Source organism: Palaemon carinicauda, chromosome 31, assembly GCF_036898095.1.
Source record: "Palaemon carinicauda isolate YSFRI2023 chromosome 31, ASM3689809v2, whole genome shotgun sequence".
NCBI lineage: Eukaryota > Metazoa > Arthropoda > Malacostraca > Decapoda > Palaemonidae > Palaemon > Palaemon carinicauda.
This window is the reverse complement of record NC_090755.1, coordinates 26,177,309-26,198,867: the sequence shown is the minus strand read 5'-3', so window position 1 is coordinate 26,198,867 and position 21,559 is coordinate 26,177,309. Positions and strand designations below refer to the sequence as shown.

The 21,559-nt window shown below is 41.7% G+C and overlaps 1 protein-coding gene across 2 annotated transcripts in view; it reads left to right on the top strand.

Annotated features, from left to right (window-relative positions):
* Positions 1 to 21,559, top strand: part of LOC137624362 (tyrosine-protein phosphatase 10D-like) — a 303,867-nt gene that overhangs the window by 197,884 nt on the left and 84,424 nt on the right. For both annotated transcript variants that reach the window (XM_068355068.1, XM_068355067.1), the window contains exons 8-16: positions 2,899 to 3,002; positions 4,335 to 4,500; positions 4,968 to 5,090; positions 6,287 to 6,424; positions 6,753 to 6,858; positions 13,992 to 14,155; positions 14,359 to 14,489; positions 14,745 to 14,904; positions 15,071 to 15,243. In XM_068355068.1, the coding sequence (XP_068211169.1) occupies positions 2,899 to 3,002; positions 4,335 to 4,500; positions 4,968 to 5,090; positions 6,287 to 6,424; positions 6,753 to 6,858; positions 13,992 to 14,155; positions 14,359 to 14,489; positions 14,745 to 14,904; positions 15,071 to 15,243 (1,265 nt within the window). The remainder of the gene's footprint in view (positions 1 to 2,898; positions 3,003 to 4,334; positions 4,501 to 4,967; positions 5,091 to 6,286; positions 6,425 to 6,752; positions 6,859 to 13,991; positions 14,156 to 14,358; positions 14,490 to 14,744; positions 14,905 to 15,070; positions 15,244 to 21,559) is intronic.

Sequence of the window (21,559 nt, the reverse complement as noted above, 5' to 3'; positions counted from 1 at the left end):
CAGCGGTGTCCTTTTAGCTCGGAAAAAGTTTCCTGCTACCTGATTGGTTAGAATTATCTTGGCCAACCAGTCAGCGAGCAGGAAACGTTTCCAAGCTAAAAGGGCACCCCTGCGAGTCGGTGCAAATCTGCCTCGCTAAAAAGAATTGACTATAGATATTTAGAAAGATATGCACACACACAGAGATTCAACTCTTCCCATCCCATCCCCCTATCTTAACTACAACTCGGCAGTTTGGGGAACTTTTGGGAGATTGTGGTTTCAGAGTGTACCTCTCGAGGTACCCCCTTTCACCAGGGTATAAGTGCTCCCTCTCCCCCTGCCGCTGAGCGTGATAGGAAAGAAATATATATTATTTATTGATATACAGTATATAGCCAGACACGATGCCTTTATTATATGGGAAAATTTTTGAAAATTATGTTGCTGTGTATTGTCTTCTATAAATTATTTAAAAGAATATGTTTTTAGTTATAGTCTTCTATCAATTACTACTCCCAATTCTGCTTGCGATTCATTTGTTTCATTATTACTGGTGTTTTTTATATTTTGAATTAAAAAATAGATTCCTTAACAACCAACTTCATACCAGTTAGAGACAGTACTCATTTACAAGCTTTTTTTTAACTAGCATGATTAGAATTCAAATTTTAAGAATATCTGATGTAGACCTACTTGGCCATATGAGCTTTATTTTAAGCAATACTCCATTTATGAGTCGGTGAGTTGGTAGGCCTAAAGCAAAAATTAACGTAAAAAGTAAGCAAATTCGTTGGGTTTTTTCTATTGCGTTCACATTCAAAATCTCGCAGATATTGACATTTATGGAGTTGTTTGTTTATTTTGACGTAATTAAAAATAAAATGTGTATTAACGTGCTTCTGGGTTAAATGAGATTTTCAGGAAATGGCTGGAGACAAATAATTTTGAGATGTCGAAGCAGTTTGCTTTTGGAGGAGTCTCGATGAGTAATTGGCGGGTGTTAACTAGCGTCATGGTCGTTAAGAGAGAGAGAGAGAGAGAGAGAGAGAGAGAGAGAGAGAGAGAGAGAGAGAGAGAGAGAGAGAGAGAGAGAGAGAGAGTGTTACAAGAATTTTGGATGTCTCAAAGACTTTTTAGTCCATCCTTGGAGACTCCATTAGCTCTTTGGTAGAGCGATTTTGTTTGAGCATTCAGAAAGTTTGTATGATCTTGTCTAACTTATTCATGAACTCGTTTACCGTGTTACTGTTTACTACATCCGCTGGAAGTCTATTCCAATTATTTGCTATTGTGTATGTAAAGAAATTGCCACATTGAGTGGTGTTATATCTTTTTCAATTCCAGATTGTATCCGTTACCTCTGGACTGATTTGTGCTAAGCGTGAATAGATTGTTGATATCTACATTTGTTATTCCTTTAAGAATTTTGAATGCCTCTATTAACTATCCCCTTATTTGTCGAGTTCGTAGATCAAATAAGTTCAAACGTTCCCCTCTCTGTCTATACCCAGTGTGTCTTAGTGTTGGAACTAGTTTGGTGACCCTAGCTTGCATTGCTTCCAGTCAATCTATATCCTTCTTAATATTTGGAGCCCATAATTGGACTCTGTATTCTAGATGGGGTCTTACTAGTGATGTGTACAGCTGTAGTACAGTCTCTTTGTTTCTGTATTTGAAATTTCTCTTTACTGTTAGGTTTTGCTTTCTTTTCAGCTTTTATGCTCTGTTTATAAAGAGAGAGAGAGAGAGAGAGAGAGAGAGAGAGAGAGAGAGAGAGAGAGAGAGAGAGAGAGAGAGAGAGAGAGAGGTAGGTTGCACTAAGATATGTAAGCGGGATATATTTTGGGTTGGTTTTTTCCTTAAAAGATCCCTTTTCGCAGTGCATTAATCCATTTTTTATATTAGGCCAACCTAAATGTTAATGTAAGTCAAATATTTTTAAGTATCCTGAAATGTTCTTGAGGTTTCAGTTCATTTTTTAGACATTTCCCAATAATCTTTTTTAAACATTCGAATCCTTACTAATGTTAATTTATTACAGATTATTTTTCACTATATTTGTAATTACTAAAGAATGTGGTTCATTCCTCTTGTAGGCCTACTTATTTTTATTTGAAGTTCGTTGTTCTCACATATTGAGATGCCTGGTTAGATGTCCCAGTCCCTGCTCGCTAGACAGAATCAAATGTATGACGCTCTTACATTTACAGGCATATTTAACCTGGAGGAAGTGTAACGTTATTTGAACGTGGAATCTTCCGTTGAAGGAAATTTCCACAATTTCATAAAGTAGGATCAGCATTTCTTGGAGTGCTTGACGAATCATCTTACGGGGAGTGCCGGTATAAGGGCAGCTATTGTACTGTACAAGTGTTACAAGAATCATAAGAATGCCATGGTGCCTGACTGCCCATATTCTCTACAGCTCAAGCCTTTTTTCTTCAATTGCTACTCACTAGTGAACCTTTGATATAGGTAAACGCGAAGACTCGTCCCATAGAGCGTCTCCCCGTAAAACCACATAAAAATGTTTAAACAATAAGAAAAAAAAACTGCATTTGAGATTTTATTCTGACATTAGCACGATTATAGGGTTGCGCTACTATCATCGGGACAAAAGCAAAAAGAACACACACACACACACACACACACATATATATATATATATATATATATATATATATATATATATATATATATATATATATATATATATATATATATATATATATATATAGTCTGGAATGACTTCATTAGTACCATGCCCCTCCTTTACCTTGACTGTAAGCCACCATAGATACACAGGTAATTTCAGTTTTCCCTATTTTCCCTTTTTATTGCTTCTTATTAAGCTTTGCGCATCATTTCTGATTTTGCTCTTTTTGCATTTGTTTGAATTGGCCTCTTTTCTTTCAGGACCTTTACCCGTCACAGACCTTCAGGCGATTGAGAGCGAGGAGACACGAGAGGTCACCCTGACGTGGAAGGATAATGAAATCTCCACGCAGGATCATTACAAGGTCAGAGAGGAAAAGGACATTTCTATAAAAACATTTTCAAATTCTTTGTTCAATCTTTCATGTCATTCACTAACCGTTTTCTTTGATTGCTTAGCTGTTTGTTGTTATTGTTGTTGGCAAAAGTTCAGCTGCAACCGTAGAAGGATGGACAAGAATGCTATCCTACAACCGAGAAATGAAGGATAAGTTATGAAATGGAAGTGAAAATCAAAGGACAAATTAAGATTAACAATAAAGTAAATTAAACAGGACAAAGAACATAATCCATAAACTTAAAAGTTAAGAAGTTCATACGGGAATGAGGTAATCTGTATTGTGTATTTCACGAAACCTAATAAGTTGATCAATCCTTTTCCATTGCGACACCGGGGTTGTCATTGGCCATCTTGTTTACTTGTCCCAGTTTATTTTTATTTTATTCTATTTTATTTATTAAAATAAGATTAAGCAGTCCAGTGAGTCAAAATCGACTCTCACAGAAATTTTTCTTTAAATTAATGTTAAATAAATGAATGGAATAAAATATATTAAATATATTGGATAAAATTAATAAGTTAAGGTAGAAATCTGTGATAAATAGAAATTTAAATGTTATTTATAATCCCCATTATGTTTCTTAAAAAGAAAAGTTAAAATCCTAAAAACTGAGAAATTCTCATTGTCTCAAAATAGATCGATAAAACTTTTCTCTCCAAAAATATATCTAATCACAATGATAAATCCTATAATGCAAGTAAGGTTGTGCTTTGGTGAACCGATTATTGGAATCCTTGTTGGTGTCGTTATGTTTTAGGGTTGCAGCTAGGTTTGTAATAAATGGTCTTGATAAAGAAAATTTGTAAAGCTATTTATCTTTTGTATTTTGATAATTTCGTCCTAAGGTACTTGACTTTATCCTAAAATGTGCTTTATGCCGGATTACATATAAGAAGCAGACTGTGTAAGCTTATCCTTGCAAATTATCACAACGTCTTTAGAAGGGATATTATGATTATTTACAAGAATTCTATAAATATAGAAGGCTAGTGCAGTTGTAACACATTCGCCTAGCTTTCACTTGGCAGCAGATCGATCCAAGCCCTGGACCGTGAGTTTAAGGTGTTTACTAGGGAGGCTACTGCTGTGGTTGGGCACCACAGTGGGTGGTTAGGCTTGCGCAGCTGACGTTCTGCTGAACATCTATTCTGATGAAAATAGAACTGAAACCAGACATCTTTACTTTTTACCTTACACTGTCCTGAGAGTCTTGAAAAAGGAAATATTGATATTGAATGTACTCTCATGATGCTTTAACATACTAAGAATATTGTAATATTCTGATTTGTTTTACAGATCCTGTACCAAGAAGTTGAAACCTTCAACGGAGACTCGAGAACTAAAGTCGTCACTGAAAAAGTAGATGTGAACGAACTTTACCCCGGCAGGAATTATTCTTTGTCTGTGTCAGCCATTTCCAATGGTGTTGAAAGTGACCCGAACATCACCTATATTGCCACCAGTAAGTGTCGATTTGATATTTCAATGGCTTCCTACTATTACCTCAAAGGTTTTAAGATTTTACTGCAGCTTTTAAATAAGGATTTCAAGTTTCAGTTATTTTTTCCTTCACTGGGTAGTATTTAACATAGTTTCAATGTTGTTAATTTAAACTTGCAGTGAATGCTTGTATGTTCAACAGGCTGACACAAGTCTCTTTTTATAGTTTTTATGTGAAATATCTATCTTAATGTTGTCACTGTCCTTCAAATATTTTATATAAGTCGTTCATTACTTCTCTTGTAGTTTATTCATTTTTTTATTTCTTTTTCCCTCTGGGTTATTTTTCCCTGTTGGAGCCCATGGGCTTTTAACATTCTATTTTTCCAATGAGGGTTATAGCTAGCTAGTAATGATGATAAAGATAATGATGGTCATGTCATGGCGTTTAATCCTTGTTTGTTTTATCTCCTCCTCATCTGTCAATAGAGCCAGCATCACCCATCATTGAGGAGCTGCAGCCTATCCCTCGAGGGCTCAACATATCTTGGAAGAGTGATGTCACCTCTCGGCAGGAAAAATATGCTGTTGTTTACACTAGAAATGACACAGGTATGCAAAGTGTTTGATACGTGTACTGCATGGAAATATGCATGTATATGAATTAAATGGTACAGGTGTATCATTTAGTGATACTGGTACGAAAGTTAAATGATAGTGTTTAAGAAGGGAATGATGTATAATGTATATAATACTTTACAGTAGTCAAGTGATGCAGGTTAGAGAATGTGATCAAATATGTATGAGCTAAGAAACATATGTATGACAATACATGGTTGATAATTGAATGTAGACATGCCTCTTAAATGACACAGGTATGAATATTAAACGACAGAGGCATGGCTATTAAAAACACAGGTAGGATATGTCAATTCAGTGATATATGACAACTAGGTATCATATGCACAAATAAAGTGACAAAGATATGGGAATGTAATGGCTGACTAAACAAATTTAATACAGGTATTTCAATTATTCATTTTCATCTTTTATAAGTTTGCTACACTTTTTTGGTAATTTTTATTCACCTTGGATTTCTGAAATAATTTTGGAAAACGATTCTTTTTTTTTCAATTATAATTTTTGTCTTATTCTATAGTATTTTAAAATATTTCATAGTCTTTATTAATCTTTAAGTTCTTTTAATTGTACAGCATTTTCCTTGTCATTGTAGTCCAAATTCATTCAATTCTCGTAATATAATTCTCAACTTGGGTTGCTGAAAAGCCTCAAATGATTGCAGTAGTCACTTTTTTTGCTTTAAATTTATTTGGCATTGCTGGGCTCTTTTACAAGAGGCTATATAGAATTATCAGTACTCTTACATAATATATCCTATAAATGTTTCAGTTTTATAACTTTACCACCTTTGGAACTCCACCATATTACAGGCATACCACCCTCTTACCTTACCTTACAAAAATCTCTATTTACCCTTTCATAAGAATGTTCTCTACAGTACATTTGATCTGCCTCTGACATATTGGTAACAATACTCAGTTCTTAGTAAAACAACATTAGAAACCAATAGTGATAATATCCAATACTGTATTTCATTAACCAATACAGAACTAAATAACAACATTCAGAATAACAAAGTTGCAATGTAAGACTAAATAATGGCAATATTGAATATATTGTTAAGCAACACCATAGGAGTATATAGCCTAATACCAATGCTGTATTCAATGGTTCATGAAACAATTCCATAAGATTTTTGTTATGTGACTTTCACTTTCCATTTTCAGCCAAGTCTGTCACACGTCAGACAGTCGATGCTCACGTCCTCCTGACAGACCTATTTCCTGGTGCTGGGTATGAGATCAAGGTCTATGCAATCTCTCATGGCCTGTGGAGTGAGCCTCATGTCTATTTCCAAGCTGTCTGTAAGTACAGTGCAGTCCTGTCTGCAGTAATGTCCCTGACATATATGCTGTAGATTTCTCACATCTTGTGTAACCAGATGTAAACAGCTCTATGCTACTGTAATATGATTGTCATAAAAGTTTTAGATTTTTTTTATTTGTAGCTGTTTTCTTTAGGACTAGTATATGTATTTTGAATTAATTGTTAAGAGAAAGGTGTTGCATTAAAATAAAAATTACACACCGTACAACCATGTCTTTAGTTAGTATCAGTAGTATATTAATGAGAAAAGTGATTTAGTGTATATTTTTGTAATGATTTAACTAAATGAATCTCTTGTATCTCCAGTTCCAAATCCAGTTCGTAGTCTCACCATAACAGAGATGATAAATACAACTGTGTCAGTTGCATGGCAGACTCCTATTGAGTCTCTCTTCACTCACTACATTGTCAGGTAAGAGTAAATATTCAGTATTTTAAGTCACTCCCTAGATTATTCAAAGTTATTACCTTGATAAATCATTAACATTTGCACATCAGAAGTACATTTACTTTTGTCCAGTTTCTCTTCCATTTACACTACAAAAAAACAGATATTGCAAAAGGAGTCCTTCCCATTTGAAGGTAAAGTATAACTTTGGAATTATTATGAAGAATTTCATTCTCCTAAATAAAACAGTTCTGCTTTATTTTATTGAGGTGAATAATGGACTTTAATTTGGTTGCATTTGTTAATAGTTGAAACTGCAAGTCATTTTGTCACACACAAGTCACATGAAAATGTACCAAAAAGAAGTCTCGGGGAATTAAAAAAACTTTCACCATACTTCAGCGTGAATGTGAAAGTCGTCTCGCATTTGTTTTGAGTTAACTCATGCTTATTATTTCTTGTAAGGTACTGCTAGTATACCAAAGATGAAAACATTTCAGGTGTGGGCATAAATAATTTTATTCATCTTTTCACATTGAGGCAAGAGCCCTTTTACCAAATTCATCTATGTCAAATAAATTATGGAACAAACCGTTACCTTCTTATATGCTATTACTAAATTGTGTATTTTTCAATATTTAACTTAGCCGGTGATTATAATAGCTGCAACTCTGTTGCTCGACAGAAAACTCTAAGGTAAAACTCGCCAGCGATCGCTACACAGGTTGCGGGTGTGCCCAACAGCGCCATCTGTCGTCCAGATACCCAGTACTCAATGTAAACAAAGACTCAATTTTCTCTCTGTCGTGCTAACGACAAGACGTACTTACTCGCTGTTGCTAAACTGGAGTTTTTTCACAACTAATTGGTGAAGTACATTATTCTAGTTTTGAGCTTTCGCTGTGCAAGGTTTCTCTTCACAAATCCTTGAACTCTTTTTGGTAACGGATTCTTTGTTGATGACTTTTTGATAGTTTTTTGAATTCCCCTTTGACCAATTCAAAATGGCTGACCCTTCACAAGTCCCAAAATTTAGGAAGTGCAATGCTAGGGACTGTTCAAGGCGTCTTCCGAAGGATTCTATCGACCCTCACACTGTTTGTTCCAATTGTCGGGATAAAACCTGTCAATTGGAAGATCGGTGTGAGGAGTGCGTTGGGCTTTCGGAATTCGATTTTATCGAATTCCAAAAGTATACACGTAGGCTAGAGAGAGATAGAGTTAGGAGAAGTTCCTCTCGTTCTATCGATATTTCCTCTCCTCATGCCCCACAACCTATTCCTTCCCCTGTAGTGGTTGCTCCTAATCCCCCTCCTGGCACTCAGGAACCTTCGATGGCTGATATGATGCGTGCCATCCAAGCTCTGGGTGAGAGAGTTGAGTCCCTTGCTAGTGACCGTAATCAACTTATGGCGGATGTGAAGGAGCTGAAGTGCAAAAGTGCAGTGGGAAGTGTTAAAGTGAGTGATAGTGTTGTGGATAGTGTTGCGCTTGAGGGTTCGTCTGTTCGTGCCTGTCGTCCTCCTAGTCCGGGACCTCTTGCAAGCTCCCAAGTCCAGGGGAGAAGCAATGTCGTACGACAAATGGGTTCGAGAGGCTTTAATCAGCGAACAGACGTTCCCTCCGTGGTATCGGGCGTATCTACCCAAGATCGCCCCTGCCTAACTAAGACGAGAGAGCCCATATATACCTCGTCTTTGGAAGGTGTTTCTCGCAAGAAACCCTGGACCAAGGTCTCACGACCGTTAAAGCGCAAGTCGGTCCCTTCCGCACAAGTCCAACGACCCAGTTGTAGCCACTGGGTCAGTTCGGACTCGCTGCAGTCATCCGATGACTGCTCTCCTCCTAAGAGAGGCAAAGCGGTACCGCTTCAGACAGTTACACCGTCTGTCGCCGCACCTGCTCCTGTAGACCCTAAGTGGTCTCTACTGCAAGACATGCAGTCTCAGCTAACGTCTCTTATGCAGGACTTTCGTGCGGAGAAGGTTGCTGCCGCACCAGCTAGTGCAGCTCCTTGCCTACAACCGCCCACACGATCGGTTGTGCGTCCGGTGGACGCTGAGGTAACCTTCTCACGCACACCAGTTGAGAGAGTTCCGCCACCCATGCGTTCCAGTGTGATCTGCCAGCCGCATGTTGACGTTCAGCGACGCACGGAGGTCTCCGTTGACGTTTGTGAGGTTCAACAACCGTCAGAGTTGTTTTGTTTTGACGTGGTGCGTCAACCTCCGCAACCCAGTGTGGTTGCCACTGCTCACCCACATCAGTCCAGACAGTCTGGAGTAGACGCTGTGCGTCCCCGCGCTGCTATGGTTGTTGCCAGCTCACAGACTGGGCAACAGTTCCAAGACGTTGCGTCCGGCTCAGTCACGCATGCACTCGTGCGACCGGACTCAGCTTACCAGCCGTTACCCACTCCGTTGCCGTTCCCTCATCAGTTATCGGATGAGGGACTTTCTGATGATGATGTTGCTGCACACGTAGATGAACCGCATTCAGAACTGGACGAGCCTAAGTCTACGCAACCCTCTTTGGACTTTAGGAAAGTTTTGGCCCTGTTCAAAGAGATGTTTCCGGACCAGTTTGTTTCTGTGGCTCCGCGTTCTCCTCCGTCAGAGTTTGTGTTAGGCATGCCGTCATCCACTCCTGCCTTTACTAGACTCGTCCTCGCACGCTCGTCCAAGAGAGCTTTGCGTGTGATAGGAGAATGGCTGCAGTCCAAGAAGAGTTTAGGGAAGACAGCTTTTACGTTTCCCCCTGCTAGACTCTCTTCTAGATCGAGCGTCTGGTATGCCACGGGAGAAGTTCTCGGCTTGGGAGTTCTTGCCTCTGCCCAGGGCGACTTCTCAAGCCTAGTAGACTCTCCCCGCCGCCTTGCCATGAGACGCTCAAAGATATGTTGGTCATCTTCGGACCTGGACCACCTGCTGAAAGGTATCTTTAGAGCCTTCGAAGTTTTTAACTTCTTAGACTGGTGTCTAGGAGCTCTAAGCAGAAAGATCTCTCCGACAGAAAAGGAGACTTCCTTGCTCATTATGTCCTGCATGGACAAGGCCGTACGTGATGGGTCTAATGAGCTTGCTGCATCATTTGTGTCCGGAGTCCTTAAGAAGCGTGAAAACCTATGCTCATTCCTTTCAGCTGGAGTTACACCATGCCAGAGATCCAAACTTCTGTTTGCTCCGCTTTCCAAGTGCCTTTTTCCAGAAGACCTGATTAAGGAAATTGCCGCTTCTTTGATACAGAAGGATACTCACGATCTTGTTGCGTCCTCAGCTCGCAAAGCCACCCCTTTGCCTACCTTGTCAGCTAGACCAAGGATGGACACTCCAGCGTCCCGTTTCATTCCGCCCTTTCGTGGCAGAGCCTCCAGCAGAGGAGGTGCTCGTGCCGAAGGGAAACGAGGAAAGAAGAAAGGAACCAAGTCCTTTAAGGGCAGAGTCTGACTGCCAGCTTCTTCAGACAGCAGTGGGAGCCAGACTCAAGAACTTCTGGCAGACCTGGGAAAAGAGAGGCGCAGATGCACAATCTGTGAAGTTGCTCAGAGAGGGGTACAAGATCCCGTTTGTACGAAAACCCCCTCTAGCAACGTCTCCCATCGATCTCTCTCCCAGGTACAGAGAGGAAGACAAGAGACGAGCATTGAAACAGGAAGTGTCTCTCTTACTAGAGAAGGGAGCGGTAGTCAAAGTCTTGGACCATCAAACCCCGGGATTCTACAACCGCCTCTTCTTGGTGTCAAAGAAGACAGGAGGGTGGAGGCCGGTGCTAGACGTCAGTGCGCTGAATGTCTTTGTCACAAAGCAGACGTTCTCCATGGAGACCACAAAGTCGGTTGTAGCAGCGGTCAGAAGGGAAGACTGGATGGTCTCTTTAGACCTAAGGGACGCCTACTTCCACGTCCCCATCCACCCGGACTCCCAACCTTTTCTGAGATTCGTTTTCGAAAAGGTTGTCTACCAGTTTCAAGCCCTGTGCTTTGGCCTAAGCACAGCTCCTCTTGTGTTTACGAGGCTGATGAGGAATGTAGCCAAATTCCTTCATTTAGCGGACATCCGAGCCTCCCTCTATTTGGACGACTGGCTTCTCAGAGCTTCTTCCAGTCGTCGCTGTCTGAAGGATCTAAAGTGGACTCTAGATCTGACCAAGGAATTGGGTCTCCTTGTCAATATGGAAAAGTCTCAAGTGGTCCCATCCCAAACTATTGTGTATTTAGGGATGGAGATTCACAGTCTAGCTTTTCGGGCTTTTCCGTCGGCCCCCAGAACAAGCCAAGCCCAGTTATGCATCCAGAACATGCTGAAGAAGGAACGATGTTCAGTCAGGAAGTGGATGAGTCTGATAGGGACGCTATCATCCCTGGAACAGTTTGTGTCATTAGGAAGACTACACCTCCGTCCTCTTCAATATCACCTAGCATTTCACTGGAAAAAGGACAAGACGCTAGAAGCGGTCTCGATCCCCATTTCCGAGAAGATAAAGTCTTGCCTGACGTGGTGGAAGGACAGTATCAGCCTCAGAGAGGGTCTGCCCCTGGCTGTTCAGACTCCCAACCACGTTCTCTTCTCGGACGCATCGGACGTAGGCTGGGGCGCGACATTAGACGGTCGGGAATGCTCGGGAATATGGAACTCGAGTCAAAGGACAATGCATATCAACTGCAAGGAGCTACTGGCAGTACATCTGGCCTTGAAAAGCTTCAGGTCTCTCCTTCAAGGCAAAGTGGTGGAGGTGAACTCGGACAACACCACGGCTTTGGCGTACATCTCCAAGCAAGGAGGGACCCACTCACTGACGTTGTACGAGATAGCAAGGGACCTGCTCACCTGGTCAAAAGGTCTAAACATATCGCTAGTAACGAGGTTCATCCAAGGCAACTTGAATGTCATGGCAGATTGTCTCAGTTGGAAGGGACAAGTAATTCCAACAGAATGGACCCTCCACAAGGATGTATGCAAGAGACTTTGGGCCACTTGGGGCCAGCCAACCATAGATCTCTTTGCAACCTCGATGACCAAGAGGCTCCCATTATATTGCTCACCAATCCCGGACCCAGCAGCAGTTCATATAGATGCCTTTCTCCTAGATTGGTCTCATCTAGATCTATATGCATTCCCACCGTTCAAGATTGTCAACAAGGTACTGCAGAAGTTCGCCTCTCACGAAGGGACAAGGTTGACGCTAGTTGGTCCCCTCTGGCCCGCGAGAGAATGGTTCACCGAGGTACTTCGATGGCTAGTAGACGTTCCCAGAACTCTTCCTCTAAGGGTGGACCTTCTACGTCAGCCACACGTAAAGAAGGTACACCAAAGCCTCCACGCTCTTCGTCTGACTGCCTTCAGACTATCGAAAGACTCTCGAGAGCTAGAGGCTTTTCGAAGGAGGCAGCCAGGGCGATTGCTAGAGCAAGGAGAACATCCACCCTTAGAGTCTACCAATCGAAGTGGGAAGTCTTCCGGAACTGGTGCAAGTCAGTATCAGTATCCTCGACCAGTACCTCTGTAACTCAAATAGCTGACTTCCTCTTATACCTGAGGAAAGAACGATCACTTTCAGCTCCCACTATCAAGGGTTACAGAAGCATGTTGGCATCAGTCTTCCGTCACAGAGGCTTAGATCTTTCCAACAATAAAGATCTACAGGACCTCCTTAAGTCTTTTGAGACCACGAAGGAGCGTCGTTTGGTTACACCTGGTTGGAATTTAGACGTGGTACTAAGATTCCTCATGTCAGACAGGTTCGAGCCGCTACAATCAGCCTCCCTGAAAGATCTCACCTTAAAAACTCTTTTCCTGGTATGCTTAGCCACAGCTAAAAGAGTCAGTGAGATTCATGCCTTCAGCAAGAACATCGGATTTTCATCAGAAAAGGCTACATGTTCACTACAACTTGGTTTTCTAGCCAAAAACGAGCTGCCTTCTCGACCTTGGCCGAAATCGTTCGATATTCCAAGCTTATCTAATATGGTTGGCAATGAACTAGAAAGAGTCTTATGCCCTGTGAGAGCTCTTAAGTTCTATTTAAAACGAACTAAACCTTTACGAGGCCTGTCTGAAGCTTTATGGTGTTCAGTTAAGAAACCATCTTTGCCTATGTCAAAGAATGCTTTATCCTATTTTATCAGACTGTTAATATGAGAGGCTCATTCCCATCTGAGTGAGGAAGACCAAGCTTTGCTGAAGGTAAGGACACATGAAGTTAGAGCTGTCGCAACTTCCGTGGCCTTTAAACAAAATAGATCTCTGCGAAGTATAATGGACGCAACCTATTGGAGAAGCAAGTCAGTGTTCGCGTCTTTTTATCTTAAGGATATCCAGTCTCTTTACGAGGACTGCTACACACTGGGACCATTCGTAGCAGCGAGTGCAGTAGTGGGTGAGGGCTCAACCACTACAATTCCCTAATTCCATACCCTTTTAATCTTTCTCTTGAAATGTTTTTATTGTATTTTTTTGGGTTGTCCGGAAGGCTAAGAAGCCTTTCGCATCCTGGTTGATTTGGCGGGTGGTCAAAGTCATTTCTTGAGAGCGCCTAGATTAGGGGTTTTGATGAGGTCCTGTTGTATGGGTTGCAACCCTTGATACTTCAGATCCTAGGGGTCGCTCAGCATCCTAAGAGGATCGCGAGGCTCCGTAAGGAAGACGTACTTAAAAAGGCAGAGTAATTGTTCAAGTCGACTTCCTTACCAGGTACCTATTTATTTTGTTTTTGTTATTTTGATAACTTCTAAAATGAAATAAAAACTCTTAGCTCATAATAATGTAAACATATATTGCTGGTCTCTACCCACCCCCCTGGGTGTGAATCAGCTACAGTATTATAATCACCGGCTAAGTTAAATATTGAAAAATGTTATTTTGATAATAAAATAAATTTTTGAATATACTTACCCGGTGATTATAAATTAAAGGACCCTCCCTTCCTCCCCAATAGAGACGCAGTGGAACGAGGAGAAAATTGAGTCTTTGTTTACATTGAGTACTGGGTATCTGGACGACAGATGGCGCTGTTGGGCACACCCGCAACCTGTGTAGCGATCGCTGGCGAGTTTTACCTTAGAGTTTTCTGTCGAGCAACAGAGTTGCAGATATTATAATCACCGGGTAAGTATATTCAAAAATTTATTTTATTATCAAAATAACATTTTACTGTACTAGGTATAAAACATTGGAGGCTAAAGACTGGCAAAGATTACCTGCAATCAATACAACTAGTGCTGTTGTGGAGAACTTAGATGCAGGAGAACATTATATCATTCAAGTTAGGTCAGTTTCTCATCGTGTAGAGAGCTTCACGCCTGAGGAAGTAGAAGAGACTGTTCGTAAGTATTTGGTAACCTTACACAATTTTCAAGTTAGCTATACAGTATTATTTATGATCTAAATCAATTATCAATGTTTTTGTGTTAAATTTTAGATTTTTAGATTTTTTATTCTGCAAATATTATTTTAATTATTTTCTTCATTTTAACATTTGCATCACCATTTAGAACTAAAATTCAAGATGACTTTGAACTATTTCCAGCTCCAAACCCAGTCAAAGATATTGTTCCTCTGCAAGATTCTAAAAATATTACATTTGAGTGGCCACGACCAGAGGGTAGAATTGATCATTACACTTTCATCTGGTGGAATGTGGGAACTCCAGATAAAAAGGTATTTGTCAATTGTTTGTACTGATTGTATATTATAATGTACTTGCCTTCCTATAATTTTTATAAAGTATATTAACTAGATTGAAAATGCATTTTCAAAATTTAAAAGTGTTTGATTTTACAATATTTAACTTTATTGAAAATGGATTTTTAGAATTTGAAAGCATTTGATTTTGTTTGATTGTATAACATAAAAGAGACGTGGGTATTTGGTGTACTTTAGGTTTAGTTATCATCTCTTTTATTTGCCCTTTAGAAATCCAAGGAAGTACCCGGCACACAGGCTACTGAAGGCATTGAGCGAAAGTTGACAGTCCTAATTGAAGATCTAAGGCCAGGAGAGCTGTATAACTTTGAGATTCACACTACAGCCTATAATGTTGACAGTGACATTGTCACCTTATCAATACGAATGAGTAAGAATCTGAATATCAATTCTTCTAGCTGTTTTTGTTTAAAAAAATCCCTTGTTCTTAATATAGTTCTATTGTCTCCTAATGAATACTTGAATGAAGCCCCACTACCTCCTAGTATTTTAGTGGGCGGGATTATTTTAGTTAATTATACTGTATTTTATTTCAGGGCCGATCATCACATCTGAAGTTACTTTCCTTAATCAAATAGAGACCAGGTCATTCACCTTGCGCTATACAGCAACACCAACCAAAGATGCCACATTTGATAAGTACAGATTCAAATTATCAGATCCAAACGTACAAGTAAAGGAAAAATTGGCTTTGGACGAGGATCGTAAGGTACTGATTTTTCAAGGATTTGTGGTATTCTCCTTTCCAGTTTGTTACTACATACTAATAATGCTGGTTTCATAGGTACACAAAAGTTCAGTGTTAATTAGATCCCCATGGACAGTCGAGGGAAAGCATACTCTTCGATACCTTTTGTCCATATGTTATTTAGTGTATCTGTCTATCTTATTATGCTTACCTTGTCGTTATAACTCTTCCTACATACAAGTACCCTGTAATTTTTATCAATTCTTTTGTTAAGGTAGATTATGACATAAAGAGCTTGTGTAACTGGAGTTTTTCAATATTTAACTTAGCCGGTGATTATTAGCTGCAACTCTGTTGCCCGACAGACAACTCTACGGTAAAAACTCGCCAGCGATCGCTACACAGGTTGCGGGTGTGCCCAACAGCGCCATCTGTCGTCCAGATACCCAGTACTCAATGTAAACAAAGACTCAATTTTCTCTCTGTCGAGCTATCGACAAGACGTACTTACTCGCTGTTGCTAAACTGGAGTTTTTTCACAACTAATTGGTGAAGTACTTTATTCTAGTTTTGAGCTTTCGCTATGCAGGTGTTTTATCTTCATCTTAAATCTTGAACTCGTTTTGGATAGATTTAATTATGGTGACAAAGAGAGTATGGACTTTCTTTCACTTTTAAATGGCCGACCCTTCCCTTAGACGGAAGTGTGTTTAGGCTTTTAGTAATTATCTTATCACGTTATAGATTTTCCTCTATATATTTTATATCTCTCCGCCTTCATTAGGCCTCTTCGATTAACTTTCCATTTATTATAAACATGTTTTGTTTATATAGACCTTTCCTGAGAGTAGGCGGTCCTAACTTGGAAACCGAAGTTAATCAACGTTGAGCCCTTTATATCGTAATTAGCTTTTAAAGAGCTAAGGATTTAAAACTTTTTAAATGTAATATTTTATGAAAGAATTTCTTTGATAGTCTTCGTACTGTTTTCAAAGATGAACTAACGTTTAGTTTATTTATGCTACGCAGTTGTTGACGTTCAGGACGTTCAACATACGCTCTATCGTTACGATAGAGAGAGAGTGTATCACGGTTTCACTTTGCAGTAAGAGTAAATCGATTCTGACGTTTTGTTCATTCTTTCTTAGCTTAAATGTTTTAAATTCTATTTTAAAGGAACTTTTTATTTGAAAAACCTTGCAGTTTTTTCCTTTAGTCAAATAACATGTTTTTTTGACGAAATATAATTGGGCTCTTCTCTTAGGTGCGAAATCAAGAGAGAAAGAGAGAGAGAGATAGAGACGGAGGGAGAGAGAGGAGAGAAACGTTCCGTTCAAGCGGGTAACGTTGTTCTCGAGTTACTCTCGTCCCTAGTCGCTGTACGGGGAGGAAGGATAAAACGTTTTTAGTTTTTTTATTCTCGTCCCCAGGCTATGTGCGGTGAGAGATTGAAAACGTAGTTATATGAACTAGTGTTTATTCTCTTTCCCAGCCACTGATTTTTTATCTTAAAATATGTTTTTTGTTTTTTGCTGGTATTAATGAGCTTGCATTATACGACTGATTTCGCAATTACTACCTTTTAATGAAGGGTAGAATTGCGTGTTTCAGGTAGAAATCAGTAAAAGTTTCGATTTCAGTGAAATAAGTGCAAAACAGAAAATCGAAGTGATAAAGTGATATGCGCAAAGTGTTACAGTGTTGCGTCCGAGGGTTCGTCTGTTCGTGCCTGTCGTTCACCTAGTCCGGGACCTCTTGCATGCTCCCAAGCCCAGGGGAGAAGTAATGTCAAACGACTTATGGGTTCGAGAGGCCTTGATCAACGAACAGACGTTTTCCCTCTATGGTATCGGGTGTATCTTACCAAGATCTCCCCTACCATAAGACGAGAGAGACGTTGTTTCTCCTCGTCATCCGAAGGCTTTTCGCATTAGAAACCTGTCACAAGGTTTCGAAGCCCTTAAGCGAAAGTCAGTCCTTTCAGGACAGGTCCAGCGTCCTGGTTACAACCATTAGGACAGCTCTGACCCTATGCAGTCATCGGATAACTGCTCGCCGCCTAACAAAAGCGTAACACAGACTCCGAGAGTCTTTTTTTTTTTTGTTGGCAAAGTGTTGCGGTCACAGACGTTACCCTCGTCTCTTACCACAACCATTTCCGTTGATCCTTAATGGGTTGTATGGCAAGACATGCAGTATATGCTTGCCTCCCTTATGGAAGACTATTCTGCCGATTAGTCCGTTGAGTCTAGCCGTTTATCTCATCGATGTCCTGGCTTTCAGCCAACCTAACGTTCCTTTGTGCTTTCTGTTGACGTTGGCATAGCTTAGTCACGTCAGTCAGGTTGTTTAGAACCACACTCGATGCGGTCTCGTGTGGTTTTTCAGCCGCATTTGGACGTTAGGCCACTTGCTGATGCTCCTGTTGACGTTCAAGACGTTCACTAACAATCGGAGTTGACTTGTTTTGACGCTGTGCGTCAACCTCCGCATTCTAGAGTTGTTTTGACTGCTCAGTCTAGGCTGTCAAAGCAGTCTCGAGTGGACGCTGTGCGTCCTCACGCACCTGTTGTGGTTGACAGTTCAGTTGTTGACAGTTCACAGACTGTCAAGCAGTTACATGACGTTGCGTTCTGGTCCGCTACTAATGCACCAGTGAGTGTGGACTCTGCTTGTAAAGCATTGCCACCACGGTAGGTCTCTCCCTTGCTTGAGACTCAGCTTTTATCGGACAAGGTTCCTGTAGATGAGGAAGTTGCTGTTCCCCCTCCTACTGATATTCCCTTGAGGACTCTGTCAGATGGAGAGGAGCCTAAAGCTGCTTAGCCTCCTATGGACTTTAATTAAATCATGATGATTTTTTTAAGGATCTTTGTCCGGATCTTTTTGTAACTGCTGCTCCTCGTTCGCCTAAACGTCAGAGCTTACACTAGGCCTAGCTACTTCAAAGCCGTTGTTTTTAAGCTAGTGCTCTCTCGCTCTCCTAGAGAGCTTTACGTTGGCTAGGCGACTGGTTTTTCACCAGGAGGAGTTTGGGGGATACAGCCTTTGCTTTCCCTTCTTTTAAACTGGTTTATAGAGCGAGAGTCTGATATGACACGAGAGAAGTTCTCGGCTTGGGAGTTCATGCCTCTGCCCAGATAGACTTCTCAATTCTCGTAGACTCTCCCTGGCGCCTGGCCAGGAGACGCTCCAAGTTGTTTACAGGTCAACTTCACAGCTGTTTTCGAGCCTTTGAAGTTTTGCTGTACAATTATGTCATGCATAACAAGGCTTTCAGGGATGGTAAGCTGTACCGCCTCAGTCGCTAACCCCGTCTGTTGCCACACCTGCTCCCGTAGACCCTAAATGGGCTTTGCTGCAAGACATGCAGTCCAAGCTTGCGTCCTTGATAGAGGACTTTAATGCGGAGAAGGTTGCTACCGAACCTTCTGGCCAACAACCTTCCAACCGGTCGGTTGTGCGCCCTGTTGACGCTGAGGTAACCTACTCGCGTCTGCCAGTTGAGGTGGTTCCTCCACCGATGCGACCCAGTGTGGGTTGCCAGCCGCACGTTGACGTTAAGCGACGCTCGGAGGTGGTTGTTGACGTTCAGGACGTTCAACAACCAGCAGAGGTGACTTGTTTTGACGCAGTGCGTCAACCTCAGCAACCCGGTAGGGTGTTGACTGCACAACCCAGACGGTCTAGACAGTCTCGGGTTGACGCTGTGCTTCCTCGCGCACCCATGGTTGTTGACAGTTCACAGACTGTGCAGCAGTTCCATGATGTTGCGTCCGGCTCCGTCACGCATCCACCAGTGCGACCGGACTCAGCGAGCCAGACGTTGCCCACTCCGTTGCCGTTTCCTCATCAGTTTTCGGATGAGGAACCCTCTGATGAGGACGTTGCTGAACAACAAGACGATCAGCCCCCAGAATAGATCAAGCCCTGCTATCCATCCAGAAGATGCTGAAGAAGGAACGCTGCTCAGTCAGGCTGTGGATGAGTCTGGTAGGGACGCTGTCATCCGTGGAACAATTTGTGTCACTAGGAAGACTACACCTCCGTCCTCTTCAATACCATCTAGCTTTTCACTGGAAAAAGGACAAGACGCTAGAAGCGGTCTCGATCCCGGTTTCCGAAAAGATAAAGTCTTGTCTGACTTGGTGGAAGGACAATATCAACCTAAGAGAGGGTCTTCCCCTGGCTGTTCAGACTCCCAACCACGTTCTCTTCTCGGACGCATCGGACGTGGGCTGGGGCGCGACACTAGACGGTCGGGAATGCTCAGGACTGTGGAACTCGAGTCAGAGGAGCATGCATATCAACTGCAAGGAGCTGTTGGCAGTACATCTGGCCTTGAAAAGCTTCAAGTCTCTCCTTCGAGGCAAAGTGGTGGAAGTTAACTCGGACATCACCACGGCCTTGGCGTACATCTCCAAACAAGGAGGTACCCACTCACTGACGTTGTACGAGATCGCAAGGGACCTGCTCATCTGGTAAAAAATCAAGACATCTCCCTAGTAACGAGGTTCATCCAAGGCGACTTGAACGTCATAGCAGATTGTCTCAGTCGGAAAGGGCAAGTAATTCCAACCGAATGGACCCTCCACAAGGATGTGTGCAAGAGACTTTGGGCCACTTGGGGTAAAACCATCCATAGATCTCTTTGCAACCTCGCTGACCAAGAGGCTTCCAATCTATTGCTCTCCAGTCCCGGACCCAGCAGCAATACATATAGATGCTTTCCTCCTAGATTGGTCACATCTGGATCTCTACGCATTCCCACCGTTCAAGATTGTCAACAAGGTACTGCAGAAGTTCGCCTCTCACGAAGGGACAAGGTTGACGTTAGTTGCTTCCCTCTGGCCCGCGAGAGAATGGTTCACCGAGATACTTCAATGGTTAGTAGACGTTCCCAGTAGTCTTCCTCTAAGGGTAGACCTTCTACGTCAGCCACACGTAAAGAAGGTACTCCAAAGCCTCCACGCTCTTCGTCTGACTGCCTTCAGACTATCAAAAGACTCTCGAGAGCTAGAGGCTTTTCGAAGGAAGCAGCCAGTGCGATTGCTAGAGCAAGGAGAGCTTCTTCCATTAGAGTCTACCAATCGAAGTGGGAAGTCTTCCGAGACTGGTGCAAGTCAGTTTCTGTATCCTCGACCAGTACCTCTGTAGCTCAAATAGCTGTTTTTCTCTTATACCTGAGAAAAGGACGATCCCTTTCAGCTCCCACTATCAAGGGCTACAGAAGCATGTTGGCATCGGTCTTCCGGCATAGAGGCTTAGATCTTTCCAAACATAAAGATCTGCAAGACCTCCTTAAGTCTTTTGAGACCACCAAGGAGCGTCGTTTGGCTACCCCTGGATGGAATTTAGACGTGGTACTAAGATTCTTCATGTCAGACAGGTTGGAGCCGTTACAATCAGCCTCCCTGAAAGATCTCACTTTTAAGACTCTTTTCCTGGTATGCTTAGCCTCGGCTAAAAGAGTCAGTGAGATTCATGCCTTCAGCAAGAACATAGGATTTTCGTCAGAAAAAGCCACTTGTTCGCTACAACTTGGTTTTCTAGCCAAAAACGAGCTGCCTTCTCGGCCTTGGCCTAAATCTTTCGATATCCCCAGCTTATCGGAGATCGTAGGCAATGAACTAGAAAGAGTCTTATGCCCTGTTAGAGCTCTTAAGTTCTATTTAAAGCGTACTAAACCTTTACAAGGCCAATCTGAAGCTTTATGGTGTTCAGTTAAGAAACCATCCTTGCCTTTGTCAAAGAATGCTTGGTCAGACTTTATCAGATTGTTAATACGAGAAGCTCATTCACATCTGAGTGAGGAAGACCGAACTTTGCTTAAGGTGAAGACGCACGAAGTTAGAGCTGTAACAACTTCCGTGGCCTTTAAGCAAAATATATCTCTGCAAAATATAATGGACGCAACCTATTGGAGAAGCAAGTCAGTGTTCGCGTCATTTTACTTGAAAGATGTCCAGTCTCTTTACAAGAACTGCTACACACTGGGACCATTCGTAACAGCGAGTGCAGTAGTGGGTGAGGGCTCAACCACTACAATTCCCTAATTCCATACCCTTTTAATCTTTCTCTTGAAATGTTTTTATTGTTGTTTTTTGGGTTGTCCGGAAGGCTAAGAAGCCTTTCGCATCCTGGTTGATTTGGCGGGTGGTCAAAGTCATTTCTTGAGAGCGCCTAGATTAGGGGTTTTGATGAGGTCCTGTTGTATGGGTTGCAACCCTTGATACTTCAGATCCTAGGGGTCGCTCAGCATCCTAAGAGGATCGCGAGGCTCCGTAAGGAAGACGTACTTAAAAGGCAGAGTAATTGTTCAAGTCGACTTCCTTAC